The sequence below is a fragment of the Sphaerodactylus townsendi genome, linkage group LG10, assembly GCF_021028975.2.
Source record: "Sphaerodactylus townsendi isolate TG3544 linkage group LG10, MPM_Stown_v2.3, whole genome shotgun sequence".
Lineage (NCBI taxonomy): Eukaryota > Metazoa > Chordata > Lepidosauria > Squamata > Sphaerodactylidae > Sphaerodactylus > Sphaerodactylus townsendi.
Genome location: NC_059434.1, coordinates 8,198,262 through 8,226,047, shown reverse-complemented (window position 1 = coordinate 8,226,047; position 27,786 = coordinate 8,198,262). Strand labels below are relative to the sequence as shown.

At 48.3% G+C, this 27,786-nt stretch overlaps 1 protein-coding gene across 1 annotated transcript in view; it reads right to left on the bottom strand.

The window, feature by feature from the left end:
• The window catches only part of SLIT2 (slit guidance ligand 2), a 376,356-nt gene that overhangs the window by 168,796 nt on the left and 179,774 nt on the right, over positions 1 to 27,786 (bottom strand). The window contains 1 exon segment of the mRNA XM_048508707.1: positions 2,525 to 2,596. Coding sequence (XP_048364664.1) covers positions 2,525 to 2,596 — 72 coding nt within the window.

Below are 27,786 nucleotides of genomic sequence, written 5' to 3'. Positions count from 1 at the left end.
CTCTCCTGCAGGAGACTCAAAGGGGCTGACAATCTTCCTTGCCCTTCCCCCCTCACAACAAACACCCTGTGAGGTGGGTGGGGCTGAGAGAGCTCCGAGAAGCTGTGACTAGCCCAAGGTCACCCAGCTGGCGTGTGTGGGAGTGTACAGGCTAATTTGAATTCCCCAGATAAGCCTCCCTCAGCTCAGGGGGCAGAGCTGGGAATCAAACCCGGTTCCTGCAGATTAGATACACAAGCTCTTAACCTCCTACCCCACTGCTGCTCCTGTAGTACTATGATTTTTCCTTTTAGCTTAAAACAAGACATCCACAGGAATTGCAGTTTGAAGTGTTGGGGGGGGGGGGTGTTACCATGGCAGGAGAGGAAATCTTTTGACCTTTTTATCTCATGCTACCACACCAAATCCCCACCACCAAACTGCTTTTAGGAAAATGGTATGAATATTAGAACTCTCAACCAGACTTGAAAAATCACAAGTTGCAATTTTTTGCGTTAAATAGGCAAAATAATTCCAGTATGTAGGTTTCCTGCTTTAGTCACGGCCCCCATGGCTGCATTCTGTTGAAGGATGTCTGGAAAAATGTTCCATAATCTCCACCCTTCAAAAAAGAACAAAGCTCGGTTTTCACTAAGGTGGCAAACCTGAGCCTCAGTCGTACCATATCATCCTGACAGTGGGGACCACAAAAGGCCTCCCTTCATACCAAGCAAAACATTCAACACGGTGAAAATTACCATGTCAATGAGAAGGCCACAGTGAAACGCTTCTGATATTTGTACTGTCGAAGGCTTTCCCGGCTGCATTCAACTGGCTGTTGTGGGTTTTCTGGCCTGTGTGGCCATGGTCTGGGAGCTCTTGGTCGTTTCCCCACTTACCAACTGCTGCGCGCTACTCTCCCCAAGTAGCGTGGGGTCCCGTAGCACTCCCCACTACAGGGGTGGTGACAACACAGCTGCCCCGATGCTGCCGCTCTCCCGCCCTCTCAGCGCACGTCATTCCTGGCGCTCCTCAAAATGGCGCCTTTTGATGACCCCGCGCAGAGCGTGGGGTCGTGGGGAAGCCCAGAAGCGCGCCAGAAATGACGCGCGCTGAGAGTAGCGCACAGCAAAGGGTGGTCAAAGTAAGTGGGGAAACGACCCTTGTTCCTAACATTAGGAACAAGATCTACCAGACCACGGTCACACAGCCCGGAAAACCCACAACAACAACTTCTGATATTTAATTTTTTATGTATAGGGATTTTTTTTTAATATGGAGGAACTTTTAATCATGTGACCCCCTCCCCCCCAATCCCTCCTCCTTACACACTTTTTAGTCTGAAGTGATTACAGATTTAGTCTGAGGTTTATCACCTCAGCCCTGGGTCATCTGGAAAGCCGGTGGTATCCAAAATCAGGCAGAATTCATAATCTAGGGCAGGGGTAGGGAACCTGCGGCTCTCCAGATGTTCAGGAACTACAATTCCCATCAGCCTCTGTCAGCATGGCCAATTGGCCATGCTGGTAGGGGCTGATGGGAATTGTAGTTCCTGAACATCTGGAGAGCCGCAGGTTCCCTACCCCTGATCTAGGGGGCTTCAGAGACAACGGAGCCAGGTTGCGTGCAGTGAAGGAGGATCAGAATGAGAGGACAGAACCATAAGAAGTGAGATGGAGACAAGAAAAGCTGGTTTATGATGTGATTTATGATCGTAGGAAGTCCCTGCTAAGGAAAGAACAAAACATAACTTTATAGGGCAACAAAGGGAATCTAGGATTTCAATTATGGTTCAGAATCTGTGCCCACTTTACCTGTTACATACCTATAAGTGCAAGTTATACCACTATCTTTTTTAAAAAATCTCAATTTGAATTATGAAACCAAAGTTATGAATGAACAGCACAGAAGCCGGACCAGATGCCGCTCTCAGGCAAAGTGGCAAAACGTCTTTTATGTTTTTCTGAAAGGCATATGTTTGATATGATATGATAACCTGTTTCGATCGATAGCTTCGGCTTTTTATGATGTCATCAAGATGGATAAAGCCAATTTTTCTTACCTTCACTCATTTGAGCAAACCCTTGTGAACCAATTGAGCAATTTCAAAATTTAAAGCGCCACCGGTTAAAAGCACTGATCGTTTAAAATTATTAAATTCCACTACACATGAAAAATATCAATAATTCCTCTCTCCATTACCGTTTTTGTGATATAAGACATAAATCACATAAAAAGTCCATTTTTCCACATTTTATTAGGTTTCTGGAATATAGTGCTTGACCTAATCCAGATAGTCACCAGAAATATATTGGACAATTGTAGCTTATTCTTTTGCCTTTCCAATGAGTCATAGAATGAAGAAATTGATTTTGATATGCCGCAGTTAGGTATATGAGAGGAGATCCACTTTTTATTTCATATTTATCAGATGTAACTGGATAATAGACAACTCTGTGCTGCTGCAAAGAAACGTAACAGACTATGACCCTTGAGATACCCAAATTAATAATAAAAACTGAGCCATCTGAACAATGGTACTTACAGGTTTTTAATGTCCACAGCGCCCCGGAAAGCCTTCCTTGGAATGGCATGAATCTGGTTTTCACTGAGGTCTCTAATTTGAAAAGAAAAAAACAACAACACAGGATTTAAGCTTGGTTGCTGCTTGTACTTTTACAAAGCATTACAAGAATCTTCTGTAAAGGACTTTACTTCAAGAAAACATATTCTTTTTTTTTTTAAATATTTTTATTGATATTTCGGAATTATTACAGATTTATATTGTATACTTTATATACATCCTCCATATCATTTTTCCCCCTTTCTCCCCCCTCCCTCCTTCTTCTTCTCTTCTTTAGATGCGCAGCAGCAGGTCCATTCTTTTCAATCTTCTTGTCCATTTTTCTTCTGTAATTCCAATTTCGTTTAGCCAGTCTTTGAATTCCATCCAAATCTCCTTCATATCCTTTTGTTTTTCTTGCCATATTTGATTTCTTGACATTGTGTCGAAAATTTCTAATTGTATTTGCTCCCATACATATTCCAACCATTTCTGCATTGTCCAGATTTTTTTGTCCTTCCACTGCTATTACTGCATGGACCGCCTCTAATCATGAATTTGAAAAGTTTTCTTTTTTCTTTGTTCTATTATAGTATAATCCACTATACCTATAAATAGTAAATCTATATTTATCTTTATTTTTACCTTTACATATTTTTCTATGTATTTTATCACATTTTCCCACATATTTTTACTTCTATACATTCTAGCCACATATGGGTATATATTGCATTTTTTTCTCCACAATGCCAACATTTCGGACTGAGGCCACTTTATCATATATATGCCAACTGTTTCGGTGTTCTATACCATTTTAATATTAATTTCTTCTCTAGTTCTGCATATTTATCTATTTTTTTTTTATTCATATTATCTATATTCCTTTTAATAAGGTCTATGTCATTCACTCCATGTTGTTGCCATTTTTCCATTATAATTCTTATCATGAATTCTTGATCTTCTATCATGTTTTTTGTATATAACTCCTAATATTTGTCCTTTCTTTTCCTCATATATTTTTATACAACTTTTCATTATACACTCTTCCTCCCTCCTGGAGGCTTTTATCTTTTCCCAGATTCCTCTTAATAACCTCCTTTCTCTATAAAATTTGGAAAGCAGTATTAATTCTCCTCTTTTCATTGTACAGTTGTGCTACCTTGTATATTCCTTGTCTGTGTAGAGATCATATTGTTTGTGCTCCTTCCTGTCCAACCATGCTCGCGAGTGGTGCCGCACCCAGTAGCCCTGGCATCCATTTTCCCTTCCATTTCTCCCAGATTTCCATTAACACCTTTCTAGGGCCTTTTAATTTTTGTCTTTCTATTTTTGAACAACTTGAATATATTCCAAAGCTACCCGTGTTCAAGTTTATTTCATTTTCGAACTTCATCCATCTGTCTCTTTTATCTATTTGAACTCCCATCAAACTTTTTATTTGAAATGCCTCGTAATATTCCTGTAATTTTGGGAGCCCCCAGCCCATTAGTTTTTTAGACATATAGACTATTTTATTCATCACTCTTGGTTTCTTTTGATTAAATGCCCATAGTTTAATTTTTCAAGAAAACATATTCAAGCTAATCCAAATCAGTGCAATTCATTCTCCATTCCAAATTAAACTAATTTTCTTACAATAAAGTACTTGTTACCCACTACAAAGAAACAACCACTTTTACAAATATTAAGTTATAGAGCAATGAAGAGTTCCTTTTTTCAACGGACAGATTCCAGATAATCCTGACTCAAAATGGCATAGTTGGAAAGGAATGGGAACTGCAGAAAAACTCCCAATAGCTTGGGTTCAAACATGTAAAGGGAGAGAAACACTGAACCCAAGAGGAAATGCAGTTTGATTAGGCAGTATGTCGGATTTGATTACCTAGAACAAGCAGTGAGGAAGGAGGGAAAGTTTATGTTATCTACATAACAAATTCCACTGGGGCTTTCAATTATCTCCAAAGCTATAGCTATCCAAACATACACTACATTCTACTCCATGCCATAGAGCAGTGGTGGCGAACCTATGGCACGGGTGCCAGAGGTGGCACTCAGAGCCCTCTCTGTGGGCACGTGCACACAGAGTTCCTCATGTGGGGGGCAGAAAATTGCCCCCCACACACATACACATCTAGGCTGGCCTGGGCCGCTGGGCTTGATTATTAGCATTAAACCTAAGACCTAGTTTTGGGGAGGCAGTGTAGGTAACCCTGGTAAGCGCTGTTAAACCCCACTGATTTTCATGAGAAGAACTAAAGCACAATCCTTTACCTGGGAGTAAGCTCGGTTGCTGGCAATGGGGCTTGCTTCAGAGTAAACCCTCCTAGGGTTGTGATTCACCTGTTGGAAGAGTTGCACGGGGGCTTCAAAGCCACCGACTACCACCAAGCTTACTCTCGAGGAATGCATGGCTCAAAGCCAACCGGTTTTTTCTAAACTAAAACCTCAGTAGTCAGGTTAAATTGCCGTGCTGGCACTATGCGATAAATAAGTGGGTTTGGGGTTGCAATTGGGGCACTCGGTCTTAAAAAGGTTCGCCATCACTGCTATAGAGATGGTTGTCTACTTCCACGTGGGGACTGGTGAACCCCCAGAATTACAACTGACCTCCAGACTACAGAAATCAATCCTCCCCTCCCCAAGTCTCCATCCCAAAATCTCCAGAAGTTACAACCCAAGAGATGGTCCATGTAGCCCATAATCTTTGGTGTGGTTTTCCTTTTAGTTGACTCAACTGGGCAGCAAGCCCAATGCAGCATCTGAGACCTTGGGGTCTTATGCTCCAGCCCAGGGAAGACACCAATCTCTGGTCCTGGTGACCCTTTGTGGCACCCATATCTCAAAATGACTTTTGAAGTTTAAAAGAGGGAGGGGAAACATTGCAGATGCCCTCTAGCGGGGGTGCGGGGGGCACGCATGCCCCAGGTGCAGTTCTCACTTGCTCTGGCCCTGTGTATGTGTTCAGCACAGCTACTATTGTTTCTTTCCCAATAGCAGATGACCCTTTTACTTTAGAAACAACTGTGGAAATTTACAGTGCGATCCTGTGCAGAGTTACTTCAGACACATCCCTTTGAAGCCAATGGGTTTAGACAAGGGGAACGTTGCACGGGACCGCACTGTTAAATTTCCTAGTTTGCGGAAGTGACTCATTGGGCAATATAGCCATCTGGTTCTGAGGAGAGGAATGCTTGAGGCTTGTCAAGTGATCCTTTGGGTATTTACAACTTAACTGTAATTGAGTAAAAGTAAATAGTTAATGCCTTGGTAAACCACTGGATGCAGAGGTGGGATCCAGCAGGTTCTCACCAGTTCCTGAGAGTAGGTTACTAATTATTTGTGTGTGCCGAGAGGGGGTTACTAATTGGGTCCGCTTTTCCGTTAGAAATTCCATTAGGTCCAAAAATCACAAAGTCCTGTTGTTTCCTATGTGGCTGGTTAGCGAAGGTAGAAAACGGGATAATTCTCCCTGTTGGGCTGTTTTAAAAACATGTTTTAGAAATATGGCCAAGTTCCTTGTTTCAGGAAAGTCTCCTTCTTTTGATTTCTAGAAACATGAGCTCGGGACTCCTGACAGGAGAGAAAATCGGAGTATAAATCCAAGCTCTTCTATCCTTCTTCTAAATTTGATGTGTCACACTGCCAGGTAAACGTGCACAGGTCTGGACTAAATGGTGCAGATCTTTACTGAGCCATCCGAGAACAGAGATGGCTTTTAGCGACCTGTGATTTCTCACCCTCTCTCATCTTTTCAGATGGGAAATTTAACAGCTCAACCTCATAGGATTGTGGGTACGAATACCACACGGGAGTCTGCATACCTACGATGCTATGTGTGATTAATAATACATCTCATAGCTAAGTCCTTCCCCTCCCCCACAAAAAAAATAATTGATAAACTGCCAGTGCAGCATTAGAACAGCAGAAACGTGGAAGTACTTTTAACCTCTACACTGTAATATTTTTCAATTTGGAATGTTCGGAAACATGTCTTCAGGAAACTCTTCGGAACGATACGACGCTCCGATCTTTTCTCTGGCAGTACATAATGGAAGAAGGAAGTTTTATTTTATTGGTAAAATGTTTGCAGTTGAGTAATCTAAGCCATCGCTCTCAAGAAGATATATACCGCCCAGACGCAGCTCGGTTTGCACTAAGACGGAACAGAAATTTCAGCAACATGCCAGCGAGTTGTGATTTAACTTCTTATCATACTTAAGTAACCCTGCAAATGGAATATAACTTACAATCCATTAAATGCCTTTGGAGGGATCTGCCACATAAAAGCCGTTTGATTTAATATACATGAATGCAAGTGCCCTCAGTTAATCTCTGGACAGGTTTTCAGGCGCACGTTTTTATTTACACGGAAACTCTCTCTGCTGATCTCAGCACAAGGCAAATCATCCTGTCACAAGACCCCAGGGTAAGCCAGCCTTCCGACACACCAGCAAGGCTCGCTACATCAGCAAGCTCATGTTTATTTACAATCACAGAATCATAGAGTTGGGAGAGACCACAAGAGCCATTCAGTCCAACACCCTGTCATGTAGGAATACATAAAGCACCCTTGACAGATGGTCATCCAGCCTCTGTTTAAAAATCTCCAAAGAAGGAGACTCCACCACACTCTGAGGCAGTTTACTGTATTGTTGAACAGTCCTTACTGCCAGAAAGCTCTTCCTAATGTTTTAGGTGGAATCTCTTTTCCCGTACTTTGAATCCACTACTCCTTGTCCCAGACTCTGTAGCAGCAGAAAACAAGCTTGCTCCATTTTCATCGTGGCATCCTTTCAAATAGTTACCGTATATACTCGCGCATAAGCTGACCCGCATATAAGCCGAGGCACCCAATTCTACCTCAAAAAACTGGGAAATTTTATTGACTCGCGTATAAGCCGAGGGTGGGAAAGATCCATCAGGAGGCAGGGTGCTGAGCCGGCAAAGGAGCCACAGCTGGAGGAAAGGAGTGCCCCAGAAGCCTTTAGGAGGCTTTTTAAAAAGGGGTGAGGCGGCACGCACGGGTCTGAGGAGAGGGAAAGTGGCTGAAAGCAGGAGAAAGCGAAGCAGAGAATGCCTCCTCCCCCTCATTCTCACACTTTCTTTCTTGCAGGGAAGCTGCCGGCTTTCTAAGCTCTAAGTCTACAGGGAAGCTGCCTCTCCAGGCAGCCTGTCTATGGTTTCCTTTTAAGAAAACCATAGACAGGCTGCTTCGAGAGGCAGCTTCCCTGTAGACTTAGAGATGCAAGAAAGAAAACCGGCAGCTTCCCTGAAACAATGTCTTAAACTTTGAGCCTGCAAGAAAGAAAGCGTGAGTTAGTGAGGGGGACGAGGCTTCGCCACTCATAAGTAAGCGCTGTGGCTCCGCGTGGGTGGAGAGGTGACCCACGTATAAGCTGAGGGGGGCATTTTTCAGCCTAAAAAAGGTTTATACGGTAAATATCATGTCACCCCTTAACTTTCTCTTCTCCAGATGAAACATACCTAGCACTCAAAGCCATTCCTCACAGGACATGGAATCCAGACCTTTTACCATTTTGATCGTCTTCTTCTGGAATCATTCCAGCTTGTCAATGTCCTTCTTGAATTGTAGTACCCAGAACTAGACACATTATTCAGGGTGAGGTCTGATCAATGCAGAATAGAAAGGAGCTATTATGTTTCTTGATCTAGACACTATACTCCCATTGATGAAGCCCAGAATTGCACTGGCTTTTTTGGCTGCTGCATCACACGGCTGACTTATGTTCAGTTTGTGGTCCACTAACTCTCCCAGATCCCTTTCGCAGGTACTGTTGTCAAGCCAGGTGTCACCCATTCTATATCTGTGCATTTCATTTTTTTCTGCCTGAGTGTAGTATCTTACCTTTATCTCTGCTGAAATTCATTTTGTTAGTTTTGGCCTAGTTCTCTAATCTGTCTAGGTCATTTTGAATTCTGAGGGGTATTAGATACCCCTCCTAGTTTGGGGTCATCTGCAAATCTGATTAACATGCCCTCATACCATTATAAGCCTCTGATAACATCAAAATGTAGGGTGGTCAATGTCACCCGCACCTTGTGCCCCACATTCTTTAGAGAATCGGTCATCAGCCCCCCTTCCTCCCAATTGAGCACCTGTTTTGACTGCTTTTCAAATCTGATATGTCCCATCTGGCTGCCCCCCCTCCCCCACTACAAGGCACTGTGTGGCTCATTCACATTTCTCATTTGCTTCCCTCTCCTTCTTCCACCTCTGGAAACCCCGTATTGGCCACTGTCACATGGTCCCCACCTTCAGATTTCTGCCACTGTGGACAAGTACATGTTGATACCCACTAGCCAAGCACAAGGAGTTGCTGGCATCTTTGCTTTCTGGGTGCAAGGGGATCATGTCCTTCTGCATCAGCCCTCTGGCCCCTCCCAACTCTGGCAGCCCTCCTTCCCATCAGGCTGGGAACACCACCCCTCACGTGCAGCAATATCCAGTCTTTGGAACAAGGGAATCAGGCCTCAATTGGTGAAAAAACGCTCCTAAAAAACCAAATGTGGTTCGAAAAAGTGAATGCAACATAACACTTTAATCATTTAATTCATGCGTATGCTTCTGCCAATGCATTTTAGGCACTTTACAACAGAGGATACTAAAAATAAATAACAGACACAGAAGGCAATAAATCAGCCAAATCGGAGGCCATTGGTCGAACAGACACCGCAGGAAATAAAGGCATGAGCCCGCTGACCTTGGTTTCTCTTCTCCTCATTAATCTAATTTCGATTTGAAATGTATCCATTTCTGTCTATGTCCATATGGACATTACAGAACCAAAAGCCTTAAAATGAAACATACGTCAAGAGCGCCTTGGACTGTGAACATGAATGGTCAGAAAGAAATTACCGTACCTCTAAAAAAAATGGGTTCTTCTCTACAACCCTCAGAATAGGCTGATACATTTCTCCACAGCAAACACCATCAAACAGCAATTTTTACTTAGGCGACGGACCTATGAGACATATCCTGAACTATCTTTTTGTTGACATCACTTATTACAATCCTGCAGGCGAAGAGTAAGCGGTAATCCCAAAAAGCTAGATGAAACAAACAGGGATTTAATTATTTATTTTATTCAAAATACGTCCAGGAATGCCCTGGAATGCCCCGCCCAGGAATGCCCCATCCCTGGAATGCCCGGCCACGCCCCCATCATGCCCCGCCCAGCCCCATTGGCGCTATGCCACAGTTTGAATCCCACCACCATGGGAACCTGTTACTAAAATCTTTGGATCCCACCACTGCAATAGCCCAGATGTACTATACTTATTTTGTGTGCCAACACTGAAATTTTTCTGAAGCCAGTCTGATTTGTCCTTTCCCCCTGCCAATGAAACACAAGTTAGAAAATGTTAACAATGTTGTTTTGCAAATTAATGAATAGAGCTGATGCAAAGGTTTTCTATCAAAAACTACTCTGTATTTGGATAAATGATAATTTGTTTGCATTTAAGCTATTACATCATAGGTTGTAAAATGTAGTATGCATTGTTTTGTAGCACCACTGATATCTTTCTCATTAGAGCAACCCATAAGTAGATTTAAAAGATACAACTGCTAGGTGTTAAATAAGATATAGGCAATCTATGCATCTGGGTACTTCTACTGTGAAATAAGCAGTAGTGTCTTCAACCAGGAGTCTATATTGCATACTCATGCAATTCACACAGGGTCTGATGAACACATTTTGTACATTTCCACATGTATTTTTATAAACTTTATATCGATTATAATATTAGTGAATCACACACAATGCACTAGCTCTTAGCAAATGAAGCCAGGTCTGCATTGCGGCTATTTTATTACTCACTACCGAAGACTTCCAGTTGAATATGCCATTTACCTCACAAAGCACGAAGTGTTATTATTTTAATTGTATAAATGGAAATTGCTGCGTGCAATAACTATATCATGCACTACTAAGGTTGTATTAGTGTTCTTTTTCCTGTATAGCTAAACCGTCATTTACTTTAAGACAATAAATCTTCTACAGAAGGCAAACCGGCCTTTAAATTTAATTACCACTAATTTTATTTTTCCTCTTTGGTTTAACCTCTCTCGGAGTCTGATCCGTTGTATCATAAATCTACAGTGCCACCCAATACTTTGCGTCATGTATCGTGCAGGGAAGAACAAATGGCATTTATTTATTTTCAGAGGGGAAAGGTAGAAATTCAGAGGCAAATCGTTAGCCCAGGATACATACTCTGAATGGTTATTTCAGGATAGAATATAGAGTATAAAATAATAAACCACAAACCCCTCTACATTAACCAGCCAAATAAAATGCATTGCATTACTCCCCCAAGGTCAAGTGGGCATCAATTTACACAGGCTAATACTGTCATTGTCAGAGTCTTAGCAATTTCTTTATTCTTTACTGACCCTGCTCTCTGTGTTAAAGCAACACTTTCAGATATAACATACACAACTCCCCTTTCACCCACAAGATGTCAGAATACAAACGAGAGGGGGGCATATGTTTAAATGTTGTGCCCCCTCCCCAACACATTAAAAAATTCCCTACCCGTGGAAGGCAATTATGACTATGAAATTGTGTCACGGATGCCAAAACACTTAGGAATATGTTGACTGTGCTTTCAGGTAAAAAATTATTACTTTATTTAAAATTAGTGGTGTGAAATGAATGAATGAAACAAAGAAACAAAGAAACAAACAAACAAGCAAACAAAAAGAAAGAAAGAAAGAAAGAAAGAAAGAAAGAAAGAAAGAAAGAAAGAAAGAAAGAAAGAAAGAAAGAAAGAAAGAAAGAAAGACCATTACATCCCTTTATAGCAGCTTGAAAAGAAGAAGAGGAGTTTGGATATATCTCTTGCCTTGCTCTCCTATAAGGACTCTCAAGGGAAAAAATTCCTTTCCCCTTCCTCTCCCCAGAACAGACACCTTGTGAGGCAGGTGGAGCTGAGAGAGTTCAAAAGAATTCTGACTAGTACAAGGTCACCCAGCAGGAATGGAAGAGTAGAGAAGCAAATCTGGTTGTGTATTTTCACTCTTCTGTGACAGTTCTGCTTTAGAATACAGGTGAAACCCATGACATAGTACTGAGAAGCTCATGTTTTATTATAGTTTCAGGGGACCAAACTGTGGGGGAGTTCCAAACTACTACAGTTCTACTTTATGTCTGTCTCTCCTACCCTTCAGCAAGAACTATCATGTTGTAGTGCTTAAGAGCAGGGGGACTCTAATCTAGAGAACCAAGTTTAATTCCCCACTCCTCCACATGAGCGATGGACTCTTACATGGTCAACCAGATTTGCTCCCCCACTCCTACATTCCTATTGGGTGACTATGGGCTAGTCACACTTCTCTCAGAACTCTCTCAGCCCCACCTACCTCACAAGATGTCTGTTGTGGGGAAAAGAAGGGAATGGAGTGTGTAAGCCCCTTTGAGTCATAGGAGAGAAAGGCAGGATATAAATCCAAACTCTTCTGTTGTTTCTTCTTCAGAAATTGTCAGACCTCAGGTCTGGAAACAACGGAAACTGTAGATTTGTTCTAAAAAGAGGCAACTTTATTTCAGAGGCATAGGGCGAAGACCTACTGGAGCATATCTTACCCATACGGCCCAGCAGAATCTCTATCCTGCCCATGGATGACCCTTCTTGACTACCCATATATGAGTCACTAGTTAAATAGTAAAAAAATATGTTAACGATGTTTTGTCTACCATCGTTTTGAGAAATTTGTGTGAATAAATCACATTTTTGGAAGGCAACCTCACTTTTTCATTGCATAACTTTAACATATACTAGTCTTGCCCGCTTGTCAAAACAATGCTATTTACTGCTTTTTTATATAAAGAAATACAATAAATATTATGCAGAATTGAGTTCAGCCTTTTGGCCCGGCCCTCCACAATATTTTCTGTTTCTTATGCGGCCCCATGGAAAAAATAATTGCCCACCCCTGGCATAGGGTAACATTGCCAAAGAGGAATCTGGCGATTCCCGTTCAGACCTGCCAACTATATCCCATTGCCCCCTCTCACTGAGACAAAAGGCTCCTGCTATCCCCACTACAAACTACAAAACATTTACTACAAACATTGTGAGCTGAGAACAGTTCACATTTTCCTGTGATAAGATCTGTGTCCAGGATGTCCTGGGGTGGCGAGGGGAGGACACCGGACCTCTGCCCAGTATCAAGAAATGGAAAACCGCCTCCCGCTGTTCTGCCTGCCATCCGTCGCAGACAGGCTCAGTCCAGACAGAAGTTTCTTCTTGGAAGGAGTCTGACATTTTATCTCTTCTGTAGCAGCAGTGGCGTAGGAGGTTAAGAGCTCGTGTATCTAATCTGGAGGAACCGGGTTTGATTCCCAGCTCTGCCCCCTGAGCTGTGGAGGCTTCTCTGGGGAGTTCAGATTAGCCTGTGCACTCCCACACCCGCCAGCTGGGTGACCTTGGGCTAGTCACAGCTTCTCGGAGGTCTCTCAGCCCCACCTACCTCACAGGGTGTTTGTTGTGAGGGGGGAAGGGCAAGGAGATTGTGAGCCCCTTTGAGTCTCTTGCGGGAGAGAAAGGGCGGATATAAATCCAAAACTCTTCTTCTTCTTCTTGTATAGTTCTTCAGTGTATCGTCCCTATCCTTTCTTTATTATGTCCTGCGGTGTTTGCCAGTATTCTGTTACTTCTCTCCCAGGGACAGTCTGTTTGTGAAATTCTCCAAACATTAATGGCCCAACTGAATGCTGACAAGAAAAAGAATAATGGATATTCTCTACAATATAACAGGAGGCGAGAACCACACAGTGACCAAATAAAAGTATGTATTGGAAAGACATTATATGCAGTGCTGAGTTGTAAAAAACCTATTCTACAGCAATGACTATCTCTTCCAGAAGTTCAGTTCACAGGGCACAGTGCATAGCTAGCTGTTATTTGAGCAAAAGCTACAACTGTTGACTTGCATGGCAAATGGTTGCAAACTTCTATAATAATTATGCATGGCACAAACGAAGTAATTGCAGCACAAACATCCCCCCAAACCCAAGATGCATTCTGGATTGTTTCCTGCCAACATTTCCAAAGTCAAGCAGTGGAGGGACAGAAATGATAGTAGATTTAAATGAAGACGGAAACACTTTGAATATAAACAATGCAATGTAGCAACGAATAAATCAGAAGGATTCTATGAAGTAACAGATTCACAGGTAAGTCTTAAATCCAAAGGATTCCGTATGGTAACAAAGTAGTGTCCCATAGAACAGGATCCTCTTATAATTGCTGGCAGATTCAAAGATAACGTAAGTCACATTTGAAAAACGAAGATGTACTTGATATTCGGATGCGCATGCCACAATACCCCCGTCTAGGCGACGAGCGGATTTATGCTCGCCCGCGGAGACTTATGGATCCTGCCGGATTCCTGACTGCTCTGCGGGATCCTGAACCCACCGGCACCCTTGATGGACTGGTGGCGGATTGGATCATGCCGCCTTTTCCAATGCCATCGAGGCTGAAGTTGCTCCCCGACATTACCCTCTACTAATGACCCCGTTCTCGGCTAGCTCCATTGCGTGATACCAAGGGCTCACGCTGTTTGAAAGCGAAGGAGCTTAGACGGCTAGAAGCGGGATGTGGAGGAAGTCTACAGTGACGAGGGACAGCAGCGAAGCATCTTATAGGGCGTTTATGAAGGCCTATGAGATGGAGATGATGGAAGGAAGCGAAGAGCATTTTCTTCTCCTCCTCTCTCAAAAGCATCCTGCTAGCTCTCGCCCAGCACAACTGTTTCGCATTATTGGCCGGTCTCTCACCTCTCCAATATCTGAGGGTTCAAAAAACTGACCAATTGGCTATTAGCTGCATGAGGAGCTTTGCCGAGGCTATTTTGCAAGATAAAGTCGTCGTCGCTCCGCCAGTGACCTCCCTGCCACCTTAGAAGACACCATTGGCGAACTGGAAGCCCTCCCCTTGCTGTCTTCTGGCCCTTACGCTTGGCCCAGAAGTTTTCCCTGCTCTCTCGCAAGCGCTGCTGACAGAATCCACCATGGCTGCTGTTACTGGAATCTACTACCTGTCCTCTGGATCTGTGCCCCTCTTCCAAGGCTTATTTTCGAAACTATGCCGAGAGGAGTTACTGCAATCCCCACCTGTTGAATATCATCAACAACTCCCCTTGAGCAAACTAAAGGAGTTTTTCCGGGTGGGATTGAAGGAAGGCCCAGGTGGATCCGCCCACTCTTAAAAAAAAGCGCGACCGCTGTTAGGAATCCTAGTCGATCCGGCAATTTACCACGCGCCCGTTTCGAATCTTTCGTTTCTGGGGAAGGTAATTGAGAGAAGTGGGAGTTGGAGCAGCTTCAAGGAAGGTTTTCTGGAGGACGCATCGGCCTTCGATCCTCTTCCAGTCCAGCTTCCGTGCTGGGCATGGGATGGAAGACGATTCTCATGTTGCTGTCACAGATGGCTGCTCGGTGATGCAGCTTTGACCGAGGCGGATCGGGCGCTTCGCTGGTATTATTGAGATACTTACGCGCAAAGCGTTTGATGTGGTCGACCATGACCTTTTGACCCACCGCCTACAGCAGCGCTTCCGGAGTGCGGGGCACTGTCCTTCAATGGAAGTTGCCCCTCGATTCGCATCCGGGACCGGGGTCCAGCGCACAAAGTGCCAGGTTATTGGGGACCGGGCACTCCGGCGGTCTGCCCACGCCTTCCCCATTGTGGAATTGCCTCAGGGAGCGCTGCTGTCCCCGGCTGTTGTTTAACATCTACATGCGACCCCTTGCTCAGCTGAGTACGGACTTTGGGCTGGTGTGTGCCACCAATATGCCTGATGACAAATGACCCAGCTCATTCTGTCGATGGAGGTGGAAGCGGTCACCGCCCCCCTGCAGCCTCCTACAACGCATTGTTTGTTTTGGAAGCGGTAGCTGGTTTGGATTGAAGCAGAGCAGGTTAAAAGCCCTGAATCCAACGTAAGGCTGGAGATTCTCTGGCTAGGCCGTGGAGAGAATTAGAGGGATTTCCAGCACGGCTGGTGTGGGGAGAGGAGTCTCATTGGCACTGACCCTCCTCCGTCAGCAGCCTGGGGGAATCCACCTGGATTACGATCTCTTTCAATGGAGACCCAGCTGGCCCATGTAACCCGGGTTGCCTTCTTCCGTATCACTCTCGACAGGCCCGGCGGCTGAAGCCCCCTTCCTCTCCCAGATGGACCTGGCTTTCACTGTAATCCATGCAACGGTCACCTCCAGGCTGGACTATTGCAACTTCGCATCTCGGCTGCAGCGGCCTTCCCCTTGCGGTACTGATCCGGAAATTGAAACTGGTCCAGCATGCAGCGGCACGATCTGCTCACGGGAGGTGCCTTTAGAGAATCACATCATGCCCGTGTTGCATCAGCTTGCACTGGCTCCCAGTTGAGTCTCCGGATTGTCTTCAAAGGGTGTTGGTGTTAACCTTTAAGGCCCCAAATTTCGTGGTCTGGGATAGCCTTCGGTACCCTAAGAGACCGTCTGGCCCCATATGTCCCACGTCGGTCTTCTGCGTGCCGGCCCAGAAGGGCCAATTCCTCTGCTTGTGATCCCCGCCTCTATGATGCGGCTGGCCTCCGACTAGAGGGCCAGGGCATTTACAGCCCTTGGCTCCCTGCCTGGTGGAATGCTCTCCCACCAACTGTCGGGCCGACTCGCGGGACCTTAATGAATTCCGCCAGCAGGGCCTGTAAGACTGAGTTATTCCGCCCGGGCTTTTGGAGAGTCCAGCCGCTGAGTAGGTGGGATTGCCGGAAAACAGCTTCCACAGCCAGCTGTTCCGCTTTGTAGGAGGAGTTTTAATAGCGGGACGCCATCTTTATTTTAATTGATACAGAAATTGGATGCTGCTTTTAAATTGTTTTAATATTTATTGTCTTATCACTGTTGTAAACCACCCTGAGCCCTTTGGGGGAGGGCGATATAAAAGTAGAATAATAAATAAAAATAAATAAATAAATAAATATCAGTGGCCAAAATAGTATGAAGACGACGGAGAATTCCAGATAAAAGACCCATTTTGTTCTCAGAGTAAAGGGCTTGACCGCTTCCAATGCCTTAGTAGCATGTCCAGTCTTAGGAATCAATGAGATACATCGAAAACATGAAAAGCCTTCTTATGTTCCTATTCATCAAGTAGGACTATGCACCAGATGTGGGATCCAGCAGGTTCTCACAGGTTCCCGAGAGTAGGTTACTAATTATTTGTATGTGCCAAGAGGGGGTTACTAATTGGTGATTTTGCCACGTGGTTTTTGACTTAGTTACACCCCTCCTCCGCTCCTCAGCAGTAGCGCGCAGAACTTGAAGCAGTCTAGCAGGAGGTGCACCAGCGTGCGTGGCAGCCTGCGCCTGCGTGCATTCGTTTCCTGCCCAAAGACTGGCACAGTGGCGCAAATGCGTCCTGCTACGCCCCACTTCCAGCAATGCACCAATTCCCCACGCCCCTGTCATGCCCCATCCAGCCCCACTGGCGCTACGCCACTGTTTGAATCCCACCACCATGGGAACCTGTTACTAAAATGTATGGATCCCACCACTGCTATGCACCCACAAGTAAAATAGTAATAAGAAGTAAAATCCCACAAATCCGGTTGTGCTTTCTTCTGCTTCCACCAAAACATTAGGAAGAACTTTCTGACTGTCAGGGCTGTTTGACAGTGGAATTCACTGCCTCGGAAAGTGGTGGAGTCTCCTTCTTTGGATGTTTTTAAACAGAGGCTGGATGAACATATCTCAGGAGTGCTTTAATTGTGTGTTCCTGCATGGCAGGGTGTAGTAGTGCACCGCCGACCCAGCAGTGCCGTGGAACGTTGGACGCTTAACGGACTTGGCGCGGGCCTTTACCGTCGTGACGCACTCTAATTCTCATCCTCTATGAGTCAATGGTCGCGGATCTGGTTCAATCACCGGCGCAGGGACAATGGTCTTTGGCCCCCAGGTGAGGATTAGGTTTCAGACGCCAGACGCTTCCTCTTCAAGATTTAGCCAGATGAGATCATGCATCATGCATATTCTACCTCCCCGCTTCCGAACTCCCCAGTCCTCCCTCCCACGCCGATAGAATAAATGTGCTGTGAACCGCAGATTTCCGGGAGACTCGCGAACACGGACTGGGTTCTCGCCAAGCTGGCGATCTCCACCAGATGTTATTCCGTTGCCTCGCTCGTTTCTTACGCTTGACCGCTGGTAATGACTACAAGCTGGTGCCGAAACCGGGAATCAACCTCCACCGCTCACATCACCGTCGCCTGAAGGGTCGGCTAATTTAAGTCCGCTGATCGGCGATCCAGGGGACTTCACTGCTTCGCATCGCTTCTGTCCTCTGATCGTATGATTCAGAGACACGCTGGCCCCAGGGACACTCTCACCATCGAACATCGGGTGAGTATGTTTCGCAGCAGGCTTGGCGACAAGCACGCTGATCTAACTGAAAGCGCAACCAAATGCAGCAGGGTCCCCGTGAAGAGAAGCGGGAGCTGCGCAAATTGGTTGAGGAGATTGAAGCTCAGTGTCCATGGTACCCAGAGAGGGGGGACATTAATCTTAAGGACTGGGAAAACATCGGCGACTCTTCGACACAGAGCCTCGCTACCGGGTGTCGCTACTGACGCGGAGACACAATGTTTTGTCGCCATCAGCCTGCAGACCTATGGCTCCCTTGCTGTAGGTCATTCTTCGATCTTCAATCTTCAATTCCCAACCCCGAATTTTTTCTATCCACTAAATTGGACGCCTGTTCTTTCTGCCCCTCCTTCGCTCCTTCTTCGCCTTCACCTTAAATCCTCCGCTACCTCGGCCTCCCCTGTTCGCTTCTTCTTCCGAAGTTACTCGTAGACTCCGGCTACGCCGCACGCATCGGCGCTGGTTTTCAGAAACTCTTTGCGGCAAACGATAGCCACGCATCTGCAGAAGAAAGAAAACCCGACGAAGACGACATGCTTCAGATTCTTGCATTGTGCCTCCGCCCACCTACAGATACCGGTAGAGGATGGCATAGTTCGGGCGGTTGTCGAAAATCGCCCCCGAGCTTTGCAAAATCCTCACCGAAGCGCGGACGGGAGTCACTTCACCCCCTATGTGGAGAGAAGCATGCTCGAGGCGTCGCCAGGAGCCACCTTAACGTCCTGACGACTGGAAGACCGCCCGTGACAGCGTTCTGGAGCCCTCAAGCATTAATTTATCTGGGGAGAGCCGAAGTTCCGGGCCAGCAATGTTCTTTAGCAGGGTAACCACCGGGCGGCGCTTCTTTCTACACCGCCAAGAACTTTAATGGCTTCGGATGCCTTCAGTACCTTCCAACAATCAGATTGTCCTACCTGAAGCCACCTACGTTTGAGTGCGCTATAAGTGCGCTTCGTCAGTCCAGTTCTGGCCAGCTCAATATTAGAGTTTGCCATCCGCAAAACCCTAAGAACCCTAATACCGAAGTTTGTGGAGCAGACTCCAGGAGGCTCTAAGAGGCAGGTTGACAACGCAGGGAGGCTCAGGGCTTAACTCCTTAGGGCTGCCTCGCTAAAGAGAGAGCCCTGAATGCCTAAGGCAAATCGCTGCGTTTAGGTAAGGACCCTGAACTGGTCGACATGTTTAAGGCTTGCTGTGATATCGGGTCCCGCCCACCACGCTGACCTCCTGACCGCAGCCCTTCCATCGCCAGGAACAGCCCCCCGGTGGGCAGGTGCGTTTCAATTGCCACTCGCCAGTCCGGACACTCCGTGAAGATTGCAGGCTGCCCAGTAGGGGCCCACGACCAAGACCGGGGTCTCCAAAGGGAAAGACCTCAGGGAGGCCCGCCCGTCCCCCAGCCTTCCACCCTTAAGCAAAACTATCCTTGTTACAGGGGGGCATCACTGACTCCGCCGCTTCGGAGCCCGCCGCATCTCTACCGTGTGGGGCGGGGAGACCGCGGTGCGGAACGGCCTCACGGTGGGCAGTCAGCGACGCACGGGCTCCCACGCCTCTGGGCAGCATCCCGCCGCCCACTCCACACACACAGCTCGGGAGGCCCAGGTGAACCCCAGGGTGCGCATTCCCAGCACGTTATCGACGGCGTCCGGGCGCCTGATCAGTGGCCGCTGGGACACATTTGGGCCTGGGGAAAGGGAGCAGGCTTCGCACCAGAAACCCCCCCTAGAAATCGGCGGCAACTCATCGCCTCCCATGGTCAGCGGGGAGAGCTTCAGACGAAGCCTCCGCCCACTGCCCTCCCCACGCGGGACCACGCATCCCCAGTATGGTAGAACAGTGGGCTTCCGCTGCCCAGAGAGAAATTGATTGCCATGCACCAACTCCTTCGGAGGAGTATTGACCGCGGCCACATTGAGGTCTCAACATCGGCCCCCGGAACACACCTGTAATAAAAGAAGAGCGGGTCATGGCGACATTACAGGATCTCAGAGCAGTAAATGCCGTATCCAGCCCATGGGCCCTCTTCACGCGTTTTCTTACCCAACCCTAACCTATTCCCTCAGACTACCAGAAGTCCTGGTTGTTGACCCAGCGATTGTTTCTTTGTATCCCTCTCCTGAAGCATCGAAAGTACATTTCGCCACAGTGCCGGTGTTTAATCATCAGCATTCCACGGTCAGGATAATTAATGGAAGGTCTTGCCCCAGGATGCTCAACAGTCTCTACCTTTGTGTCAATTCTTTTCTCGCCCCATCACGCCTTTTTAGTTCCCCATTTCAAGGCCAAAGCTTCGAGCTATGCGATCATCCTTTTCATTACATGGATGATATCCTAGTAGCTGCACCGCACTATCCTCTCGCAGAGTGCGACGCCAGCAATGACACGCCAAAACAGTCAGGCCTATACATCGCCCCAAAAGGTGCAGCAGAAGAACGGTTTTCATTTTGTATCTTTTCAGGCATAAGCTCTTCCACTCCTGCACCGTCATACCGAGATTCAAATCCCAGACACGCCACGCCTCCAGCTGCAGCAGCTGCTCGAACCTCAATCCGGCCCCTTCTTCGCCACCACACTTCTGTTCGCCAGCCTCCCCGTTTTCACCCGCCGCAAAATCCAGGGACAAGATCCAACCAGAAGCACAAGGACACCTTTTCGAGCAGTAAAAGGAGGTCCTAGTTCACATGGGTGGATCGAGTCCCCTCAAAGATCAACCTTCACTCTTCCTCTTGAACACTCTCCCTACCGTCCTAGGGTACACACGTCGGCCACAAACCTTCTGGTCAATGGTTTTACCTGCCTCTATGTGCCCGCTAAAAATCTTCTTCGAATTCTGCGGCCAGCTTTACGCAGATCTTCATCAACCAAGGGCTGCCAGCGCGACTCTTCTGGTAATGGTGGATGGGACCCCAAAAATCGCCATGCCTCTAAACAGAATAACAGAGTTCCAACACCTCCTTGAATGCCCCTCTCCTCACCTCCAGCTGGCTCCTAGAAAATTTCGGGGAGATCCTTCCACTTCCCCTGTGACCTCGCCACTTCTCCTCCACTCCTACCCTGTCCCATTCTCCGCCTTTAGCTGCCCCTGCCCCACCTTCCCCACCATCTTCGGCCGACGGCAGCGCTGTCGGGCGCCATTGCAGATTTCAACGAAATGGTCAATGGCAGACCGCTACACACCGCTTCAAAGCTCGGGCTTCTTCAACGGAGCGCCGCCAAGGCCATTCTGGCCTTTCAAACTTTCCTTATCCTTTCAACTCTTCTTGGTCGATTCCTACTACTGCGGGCGACGTATCGTTCCACTACCCGAGCCTACGCGGCCTCTCCGACCCATCTAAACTCATGAGTCTCTTTCCTGACGCTAATGGAACCTTCTAGCATCCAGAACCTCCCAGTACTTTGTAGGCCATATAGCCACACGCCTCTAGGCCCTTCAGCTGGAAACCAGTACCCAGGACAACGCTACCCACATCTCCACCTCTTTTCCCACCCCTTCCAGTCACACGCATTTTTTCCACCAGCAAAGCACTTCCTCGCCCGGATCCTTCCTGCAGCATATCCTTCAACCAGGCAGCAGGTCCATCGCAACTTCTGCGCCACGTTTCACGCTGCCTTCGCCAGACCCCGGGTAAACCTTGAGAGGCCCTGGCAATGACTTGTGGTAATGGACGTGAACTCCCTGGTCCCTCCTGCCCTCTAGCCCTTGGAAGCACCTACACGTAACCATAGAGCCTTACTCGGGTAACGCCTGCAACACTCGGCGGCGACCACCAATCACGCTATCCAGCACCTCTTTGCGCATAACCGCTACTAATACCGCTTAAAACGACAACGCTCGCGATAATTCCTCACGCCATGCTCCAGTTCTTAACCAACTGGGAATCGTATTAACACACGGGATTCTGCCAACAGCACCGCGCGCAATCGCTGAAAGCATAAACGCGAACTTCAAAGAGATTTTAGCCAGACAACTAAAGAAAGGGGAGTTAGCCTCCCATTTAGGCCACATACAACAAACAGTCTCAAAAGTACTTTTCACCATTAATCATCTAAATTTGCTCGCTCTACCATCAGGACAACAGGTTACCCCATAGAAAAGACACTTCAGGCAGTCAGACCCCTCCCCCCACGCCATAGTCTTTTCACACCGCCAACTCCCCAGATCAACCCGGTGGGACCGCCCCCCCTCATAACCTGGGGAAGGGGTATGCTTCAGTCCTTCTCCCTACAGGTCCTCTTCTATATGGATTCCAGCCCGACATGTCCGGAATCGCTCGAGGAACGATGCCAAACGCTAGGCCATACACCACGGCGACGGGAACAGGCCTCCCCGAGCACCTCCCATCCCACAGCGCCTCAGCAGACTTACACCAGCATCGGAACGACCAAGATCCGCCCCAACCCGAAGACTCCCCGCAGCAGCCGATAGTAGTGCACTGCCACTCCAGCAGTGCCGTGCAGAACGTTGGGGACGCCAACGGACCTCCGCGGCCTTGCCGTCGTGATCGCTAATTCTACTCATCCCCATGTAGTCATCGGGTCGAATCAGTCTGGCTTCCTTAATCACTGGCGTAGGGACAATGGTCTTGCCCTGTAGGTGAGGATTAGTTTCAGACGCAGACGCTTCCTTCAAGACGTAGCCAGATGAGACGTATGCATCACATGATGATCTCCCTCGACCTCCGAACTCCCCAGTCCTCTCCTTCTACACCATAGAGTAACAATAAAGTGCTGTGGAACCGCAGACGGAGACTTCCGCTAGAACACGGACTGTCTCCCGCTGGTTACGATCTCCACCAGATGTTATCTCCGCTGCCTTCGCTCGCTCTTTAATTTGACCGCTGTCAATTACATGTTGGTGTCAAAACCCGGAATCCTCGAACCTCCACCCTGCTCATCGCCGCTTTGGGAAGGGCCGCTGATACCGAAGTCCGCTGGATCGGCGCGAGATCCAGGGGACCACCGTTGCACGCCTGTCCTCTGGATCGTGGGCGATCCAGAGACACGCCCTGTATACTGGTCCGGACGAACACCGGTGAGTATGGGAGTTTATGCGGTAAAGCAGGCTTATGACAAGCACGCTGGACGAACCGAAAGCTAATCTAAAATGCGCGCAGGGTCCCCCGTGAAGAGAAGTTAGGAGCTGCGCAAATTGGTTGAGGAGAGGATTGAAGCTCAGTGTCCATGGTACCCAGAGGGGACATTGAATCTTGGTGACTGAAACATCGGGAAGAGACTCTTCGCGACAGAGCCCGCTACGATGTGTCGCTGCTACTGACGTGGGAGATTAATGTTTGTCGCCATCAGCCTGCAGACTCCACGGCCTCCTTTGCTGTGGTATCGCCTCCTTCGACATCTTTTCACCTTCAATTTCAACCTCGAATTTTCTATCCACTAAATTGGACGCTTCGTCCTCCTTCTTGCCCCTCGGCTTCCTTTTCACCCATTTTAAATCCTCCTCCCGCTCAGCTTCTTCTGTTCGGGCTTTACATTTTTCCGAAGCTACCGCACTCCGCCATAATGCACGGCGCTGGTTTTCAGAAACTCGCGAACGATAGCCACGACATCTGCAGAAGAAAGACCCTGACGGAAGACGATGCCGAGAGTTCTTTGCATTGTGCCCCATCCACTTCACAGATAATTGAGGGGAGAATGGCGCCATCCGCTGGTTGTCGAAGTACCACCCCTAAGCTATAACATCCTACCGAAATTCAGTACGCGGACGTAGGGAGTCACTGTAGTCCTACGCAGAGGTGGCGCTGGAGGCTAATCGCAAGGAACCACCTAATGGTCCTAGATGACTGGAAGACCACCTTCGCGATGCTCCTGAGCCCCGCCCAATTTGTGGTCTGGGGAAAGTGAGTTCCGCCAGCAGTGTTTCAACAGAGCAGCCACCCTGGCGTTTCACACCGCCAGTTTACTGCTTCGGCTTTGCCAATCCCAACGATCAGATTGTCCCGCCTGAGTTCCTTTACCGTCGCCTGAGGCGCCTCTATATAGTACTTTATCAAAGTCCCCTACCGCCGCCAGCCAACCCAGAGTTTCTCCATCCGGCAAAACCCCAAGAGCCCTATGCTGAATTTGTGAACAGGCTCCAGGAAGCCAAGAGGTAGGTAGATAGCGTAGGAGGCTCAAAACGAAGCCTCATGCCCGCAGCGAGAACGCTTCCATGGAGTGCCGCGAGGCAAATCACGGGCCTAGTAAAAATCCTGAACCGCCTTTTGTATTACGGCTTGCCAGGACATTGGGTCCTCCTCACCACTGTTAGCCCCTCGCCGCAGCACTTCCACCGGCGGAGACAGTCTCTTTGATGACTGCTTTAATCCGCGGTAGACCCGACACTTCCGGCGGGAGTAGGGTAGCCCGGGTGGGGGCCTACAACCCCGATGGAGGAGGGTCCTCCCCAGGAGGAGAAGGCCACCTAAAACCCGGGTGCTCCACGCTGCTGTGAAGGCTCTTATTGAGGTTCACCGCCCGCCGGGAAACTCCTCGCCGGGCGCTCCCCAGCCCAGGACCAAGGAGGAGAGTACGAGCAGACCCAAACGCCATGCCCCTGCCAAAACCTCTTCACCCCTCGTGGCATCTCGCCGCATACCCAGCCCATTCTCCTTTAAGTTCTAATGGTGTTCTTGCCCCAACCCAGTATGATGGTCTATCCCTACCGATACCGGCTAGTGTTGCTAGTGCCTCGCCGCTGGAATAACAGGGACTGTTCATCGCCCCCGAGTGACGTATCATCGCTAATTCGCGACCCATCCACCTCCAGGTCTGGACAACATCCCACAGGAGCGTCTTCCGCTGGAGCTGAAGGCAAGCGCTGCGCCAGCTGACTTTTCTGTTCTTACGCGCTGCTCCTCGCTGTCGCAATCTAATAAAGGCTACTGGTCTCTGTGCAGCCAACATTATCATGGCGCAGCCTACTACCCACCGCCGCGAAGCGTGGAGACAATACCTATCGGGAGCCCTGGCCCATATCTGGAACTCGCCATAGAAGGATAAGTTCATGGGCCTGGTGGACACCGGGCGCCAGATGTTAATACACAGGTGCGGGTTCGGCCTTAGTCGCACCGGAGCCTTGCCCGCGACATCTGGTGACAACCGCGAGATGGAGCATCCGCCACGTCAACAGCCCAGACTCGAAAGCGGTAGTTTCCGCCAGTCCGCCTATCGTCAGACACATCCATGTCAATCTCTGGGGAAGAGACCTCATGAGTCAGGTTAAAACGACTCTGGTCTGATGGGTGTGTCACACGATCATTGATTCCAATCGCGTCTGGTTGCCTCCTAATTTCCACAGGAAATCTGTTTCCTCCCCTTTTCCTTCTACTGGATTAGTGTAGCATGGAGGCTAATTACTGACTGGCTCCTCCTTGATTAAAAATCTGGGCTCCGTCTCTGATACCGTAGCACTGTCAGACAGGCCCCCCAGTTTAAAAGGTTGCCAGCCATTATGCCGCTTAATACTTCCAAACTCATTGTTATATTGCCCAGCCTTTCGGCAACTTTATCAGTACCTCACATTAAAGGTTAGGCCAGCCGAAACCGCCTCTTTATGAGGTTCTCAAGGGCGGCAATTTCAAGATACCTGATCACAAAATTAGCACCATCCAGCTTCCTGCATTAGCCACCAAGGTCACGCAAGTGCAACTCCCTTGCAAAGAAACCTCCCTTCCTTTGTGTGTGCGAGTAATTCTAATTGCTCGATTGCTTCATTCCTCGATCTATCCCCCCCAAAAGGTGCTTCCAAAGCCCCCTTTGTGTTGTTGATTAAGCATGCATACCCACAACTCTTGTGGACTCGCTTCTTCGTTCCTCTCGAAGTTCGACCTCGCCTTGACGACTCTGATGACGCTTGAAGTTAATTTCACCAGGGTCGCCAATTCTGCCTCCTGTCAAAACGTAACTAAAGAAAGAGGAGTGTAGGCGCCTCCCTCAGGAGGTTGCATTAAAGCAACCTTCACAGGCTGCAAAACAAGCCTTTCCCTTCCCATATTCCAAAACACTAACTCATCCCACCTTCCCGCTTATCCGGCTTAGAACTGAGCTTGGCGGGACCTGCCTCAGAATCCTGGGAAGGTAGCCAGTCCTCTTCCTACAGGTTCGCGGACTCATTCGCCATGACAGGCCAACTCCCATGGAATGGCTGGTGGAGGAAACCAACTCTATCCCGGAGATGAACGCATCTCTCTAGAGGACTCACCAGCCATCCTACAGCAGGATCGCCAGTCGCCAGTACCAAAGTTATCCGGCACGACCTGGGACGCCATATGACCACCAGCCAGGCCTGGCTGCTGGCACAGCAAGACCACCCCGACACCCGAACCTTCTTGTGTCGCCTTTGCATCATCACCACCTCAACTCACGACCACCATCCTTTGCCTGCTCTGTTGCCTCCCGCGTCGACATGACGTACACCCTGGCAAGCTTTCACCAGACCAACATCTGGGAGCAGCTTGCCGCCGCTGCCAACGTCTCTATTTGCCCGGGCTAGTACCTAGGGTCGGAGAGCCCGCGTTGTTTCCTGGCACTTCGCCTGCAGCACCTTCGGAGACTTCTACGAGTCTGGGCTGAGCCCCTTCATGAATGCCTCATCCATCAGATATCGGCGAGTGCCGACCAGACCTCACGCCCAAACCTCGCTGGCGCTTTTCCCTTTGTCACCAAGACGGCCGCTAACCACGAAGTCCAACACTCCCGCGCTCGCATCACCGGCGCATTTAACGGGAACCTACCCGCCCATTCGGCTGCTCTCGCCAGTTGGAACTGCACACACATGGAGGACATTCCCCCCGTTCGAAACATCCTGCTCCCCATAGGGCTGCTGGTTCTGGACCCGCGGGAGAGGACGTTAACTATTCCCACTCCCTGCCGGAACTTCTTGTTGCCCGTCAGCCAATTGTCCTACCCCAGGCTCCACTTCGAGCCCGACGCTGCCAGCTGCCACCGTTTCGACCCTCCTGTCGGAGCTTAATGCTGGTCGCCTCTCCAAGCGGAGTTCGGCCTCCCCGCAACTTAGTGGGAGTCCCCGACTCGCCTTCCTACAATGTTAAGACTATTGGCTACGGGCTGGCTCACCCTTTGGCGGTTCATCAACCTCTACCTCCACCGGCCTGGATGCCCTGGCCCTCCCAGCAGCAGGAACTCGCCAAGCCACCCCAGACAATCGCCGCTATTGATTATTTGTTGTTGTTACATCACCAAGGTTGTGAGAATGTACATAATATGTGTTGTTTTTAATCTTTCTCTGATAATTCCCAGTTGATCCACATGAAAAGCGGAGCTGCAAGAAGTTGTATCTAATCTTGAAGCATGATGTTTTGCCTCATTGGTGGTCAGCCCTCTGGAGCTGGCTGTCGGGAGGATGGTTGAGTGCCATTGTACAGCTCTGCATTGGTTTAATTGTGTGCCTTGCTATCGGATCTTGTTTCGCTCAATGCGTCTAATATTGCCTGTAACGGTGTAAGAAACCCTCGCGATTTCTTCTTGCAATTCCCGCTAAATCAAGCTCCTAATGTTGCACAAGCAGCTTGGTCAACTTGACCAAACGGGCGGAGGAGACAGCGCCCCTTTAAATCGCCTTAGCTGCTGCCCCCCCGCTTAAAATGTAAAAGGAGGAGATGGGGTAGTGCACTGCCGCACTCCAGCAGTGCCGCGAGAACGTTGGGACGCCAACGGACCTGCGGCCTTGCCGGTCGCACCGCACCCCCACTCCTCATCCCCCCATGAGTCACGGGTCGTGAACTGTCTGGCTCAATCACCGGGCGCAGGGACAATGGTCTTGCCCCCAGGTGAGATTGCCCAGACGCTGCA